This window comes from Culicoides brevitarsis, chromosome 3, assembly GCF_036172545.1.
Source record: "Culicoides brevitarsis isolate CSIRO-B50_1 chromosome 3, AGI_CSIRO_Cbre_v1, whole genome shotgun sequence".
Classification (NCBI taxonomy): domain Eukaryota; kingdom Metazoa; phylum Arthropoda; class Insecta; order Diptera; family Ceratopogonidae; genus Culicoides; species Culicoides brevitarsis.
In genome coordinates, this window is record NC_087087.1 from 17292417 (window position 1) to 17296523 (window position 4107).

General features: G+C 36.9%; 1 protein-coding gene across 1 annotated transcript; it reads right to left on the reverse strand.

The window, feature by feature from the left end:
• Positions 1-1711: 1711 nt before the first annotated feature.
• Positions 1712-3745, reverse strand: LOC134835257 (dynein regulatory complex subunit 5). Its single transcript, XM_063850128.1, has 4 exons — positions 3380-3745; positions 2993-3327; positions 2601-2930; positions 1712-1979 (listed from the first exon to the last, which is right to left on the reverse strand). Exons 1-4 carry the CDS (start codon positions 3743-3745, stop codon positions 1712-1714), a joined length of 1299 nt encoding a protein of 432 aa, XP_063706198.1.
• Between the last annotated feature and the right edge of the window lie 362 nt (positions 3746-4107).

Genomic DNA, 4107 nt, shown 5'->3' on the forward strand with positions numbered 1-4107 from the left:
ACTCTGCAACCGTGCATTACGCTCAATTCTCCTGAGAAACAACAGATTCAAAATAGAATCAATGCTGCGAGCAACTGATCTTCTACACACTTTTGCTGATTTAAAAAGCAAAAATGGGTCTCGGTCCGACCTAAAAAATCGAGCACCTCACAAGTGTCAGCGAACTCTAACCAGTTGGAATCAGGGTCAAAAAAACTTTCGACTTTTTTAAGGCTTATTCTTTGACTTGAGTAAAAGTAAAAAATTATTTTGACTTAAAAGGCTTTTTACTTAAGCTTAAGTTGAAGAATAAGTCAAAAAATAGATTTTTTGAAGATTTTTGATCAAAAAAATATTTTTTTTGCAAAAAAATTAAGTCAAATCGAAATTGACTTTTACTTAAGCTTTAGTCAAAAGTCAAATTGTTTCGACTTTTCCCTTAAAAGTTTTTTCGACCCTGATTGGAATCAGTTGCTACGTCTGTCACAATATCGAACTGCAAATAGCTAGAATTAAATAAAGAACCTTGGATTTACGGTAGAGAAATGCCAGGTCACGTGGTTTTAAAAATTTAATCAACTCACTTGACTGAGTTATCTTCAAGGAAATACGAAACTATCGAAAGCACTTTTACAAACGACAACTTTTTGTTCTATTAAACTTCCATCGTTTTAAATTCCTTTTACAAAAATTCCATTACAGCTCACTTCACTCAATAAATTGAACCATTTCGTTGCTCAATCAATCTTTTCATTAAACACACACTTCTTTGTTGCTATTTTTTTCTCAGATCTTTTTTCGACGAAAACAAAGGAGGAAAACGTTTTTAAAATTCCTTACAATGTCTTGTGCCAATGAAAAAAACGTTCAATGCACTTCTTATTTTCTTCTGTAGCTTAAAGCTGTTCCAATTCTTGGCGTTATTACATCATTGCGAGCAACTTTGATATTCAATGCTGATATCTCACTGGTGAAACTGATCTGATGCCTTACGTTGCAAATGCAAAAAAGGAGTACAACACATGCAAGGTGAGAGACATGTACATTGTGCTGTGTTGTTATCATGAACAAGCGTGCTTTGAATATTTAAAATTGGTGTTATTTTATTTGTGCTTTTCCGAAGTCTCTCTCTCTCGGGCTAGAGGTAGAGTATTGTGGCCAAGTTATTTGTTGTTTTTAACCGCAAAAAACAACGAGAAGAACATTAAATGAATGGTAATCCGGTTTCGTGGCACGACGTGAATGGCGGGCGTTGTAAAAATTCCATGAATGGGAGTTCTCCTTCTCTCCTGATTTTATTTATATTTTTTTTTTGGTACAAGAATTTTACAAGGCTCGACTGAAAAAAGAAACAAAAATCAGCATTTTTATTGTACGTCATTGGGTATTCTATTCATGGAACGACATAAGGTTTGTTTTCGCGATTACCATGACAAGAGACACGAAAATTGCAAAGGAAAAAAATAATGATATTGTAATTGTAAAATTTGTGTTCGTGGGTCTTGTTGCTGTGCGTAAATCTGTGCGGGTGATCCTAATTAGGTATGTACGTGAATTACTTTGGGCTCTTCCACGAACGAGACATTCGCCAAACAAAAAAAAAAGTAAACGAAGTTAATTGTCAAGAAGGAAAATTGTTGGCTCGGCAATTTTATGAGTAAATCACGCGTATTAAATTTATTTTTTCTGTTTGAAAGAAAAATCCTTGAACACAGAGATTTAATGATGATAATTAGGACCATTCAAACGTTTCGCGATCCCGATTTTCGAGTATAGATGAATCGATTCCGGATTTGATGGCATATGAGATGTCCGAGTTACGGATGTCGAGTTCTTGGATGACTTTATTTTGCGGAATTATTCGGAGCAGTTCCTCGCCAATTTTTTGTCCCAAGTGATTGGCTGAGATATTGAGAGATTTTAGAGTTTTGTTTTCCCGGATGACCTTGAAGAGGAATTGACCGATGGTTTCGTCTAAACTGCAGCAAGCCATGTTGAGTCTGGAAAGGATTATTTAAAAGGTAGGTATATTAAATTCTTTAAAAATATTAAATTTTTTGTCCAGTATTTTTTATTTTTCAGATATTAAGCAATGAAGTTGTTTTATCTTGTTGATTTAAATATAACTCATCCTATGAGGCTGGAAATTTTAATAGACAAATTAAATGTGAATAAGACAAAATGCATAGTGATCGGAGTTGAATTAGAAAAAAACGTATTGAATTTTGAAAACTGTGATATTGAAATCGTGAAAGAAACAAAATACCTTGGCGTGATAATCGATGACAAACTGAATTTGAAAAAGAACGCAGAACATGTACAGAAAAAAATGTCGAAAATGGTTGATTTTCTAAACAGAAACCGTAAAAAATTTCTTCATGAAGCAAACCCGGATCTAGAGGGCTCTCAGAAACCTACAAAGGGGGTGGGGGCAAATCTATCAATTGTTAGGTTTTTTGAGCTGAAAAGCGAAAAGGGACTGATTTTATCAAAACTGGGACAAAGTTTGTTTGAAAACTTCGTTATTTTTACGTTAAATCGAAGAAAATAACTGGAAACAACAAACCAATAAATTTATCAGCCATTTCTCTAAAATTTACTAAAAAATCAATGTAACTTACTCTCTTATCGGAATATCGTTCAAAATGTGAAAAATAGCCGCTGCCCCTTCCGAAGTAATTGGATTCAACCGAATGTCTAACTTCTCAATTTTTCGTTTCCTCAGGGACTGTGCCAACAACAGAGCTCCATCGGATGACAAAAAGTTGTTTGTCAAAATGAGTGTTCGCAACGCCGGAAACGAATCATTCGAAATTGCATCCAAAAACGCCCGAAGTCCCGTATCGCCACACCGACAATGCAACAAATTCACCGTATGCAAATACTGATGTTTCTCCAACGAGTGTGCCAGCAATTGCAGCATATGCGAATCCAACTTACTGCTATGAAGACTAATGAAAAATTGCATTAAAAACCGGTTCGTTTATCGGAAAAGTTTGCTAAATGAAATTACTGGAATTCCTGCAACTCATAACTGCGTCCCAAGCCGTGTGCCAGCAATTTAATATCGTTATCGGAGATATTCGAGCAACCAAGTACGAAATTCTTGCCCACACTCTTCACGTCATACGTCAAGTTTACGTATTTCAACTCGGCCAAATTGGCGAGGATATAGTCGAACGGTATGTGGTCGCCATGACTTTCCGTTGTCCCGGGTTGCAAGTGATTAATTTTGAGCTCTTCAATGTGCGGCGCACACAAATCTATCAGTTGTTGCATCTTTTCTTGCGTATAGTCGACGGGCTTCATGTTTTCCAGTGTCTCGGACAGGTGTTTCTCCAAAAAGATCTGAAAACGTGGCATATTAATTGGACTGAATCGGAGATAAAACGTGACTTACGCGAATCCATTTTTTGCCAAGCGTATTGGTGAGCACGAAATTCGGCCAACGTGCGATAAAACATCGTTTCCAAAAGCCGTCGTCCCCCTGGATGTGTGCCACCAAATCACTTAACTTCAACGTGCTCACGTCTAAGCTGTCGAGCAGTTGTCTTTGATCTTCGGGAAAGGCATCGAGTGCACGATAAATCGGTTGATTACTCCAATTTTCCGCCAAAATGCGAATGCACAAGTCTTTGAGTGATTCGGTCGTTTCCCAGTGCAAGTCGATGGCATTTATGCCGTGATTTCGCATCGCAGACGTTGCCGCTGCCGTATTGATGTACGCCTTGTAGACATTGATGTCGATTGTGCTCGGGAATTTCATTTTCTACTTTAAAATGTATTCACGTTACTTTTGCGCTATTTCACTGTGTCTTGTCTTGCGTTCGTTTGATTGACAAGAACGACGAGAGATAGTTTTGTTGTGCTCCAGATGAGTGATTGCGATTATCGTGAATAATAGGATGCTCTGTTCACGACTCACTGACGAAATATGTGAATTATGAAAGGATATAAAGGAGGAAGAGGTAAAAGCATCGATATACAATCCTAGCAGTTGTCAGTGAACTTTGTTTATTTATTTGTATTAAATAACAGCCATAGCAACACAATTTTAATTAAGCGTTTCCATGTACGAGAGTTTTGTTATTATTATGTCGCCAAAAGTGACGTAGAGGGAAACAAAAG

Bases quoted from the DNA above. Each gene is read 5' to 3' on its own strand.
- LOC134835257 (XM_063850128.1), bottom strand. From the start codon at position 3,745: ATGAAATTCCCGAGCACAATCGACATCAATGTCTACAAGGCGTACATC. The intron at 3,328-3,379 runs GTAAGTCACGTT...CCACGTTTTCAG, and splicing joins TTGGCAAAAAATGGATTCGC to ATCTTTTTGGAGAAACACCT. The intron at 2,931-2,992 runs GTAATTTCATTT...ATTTTTCATTAG, and splicing joins TATGAGTTGCAGGAATTCCA to TCTTCATAGCAGTAAGTTGG.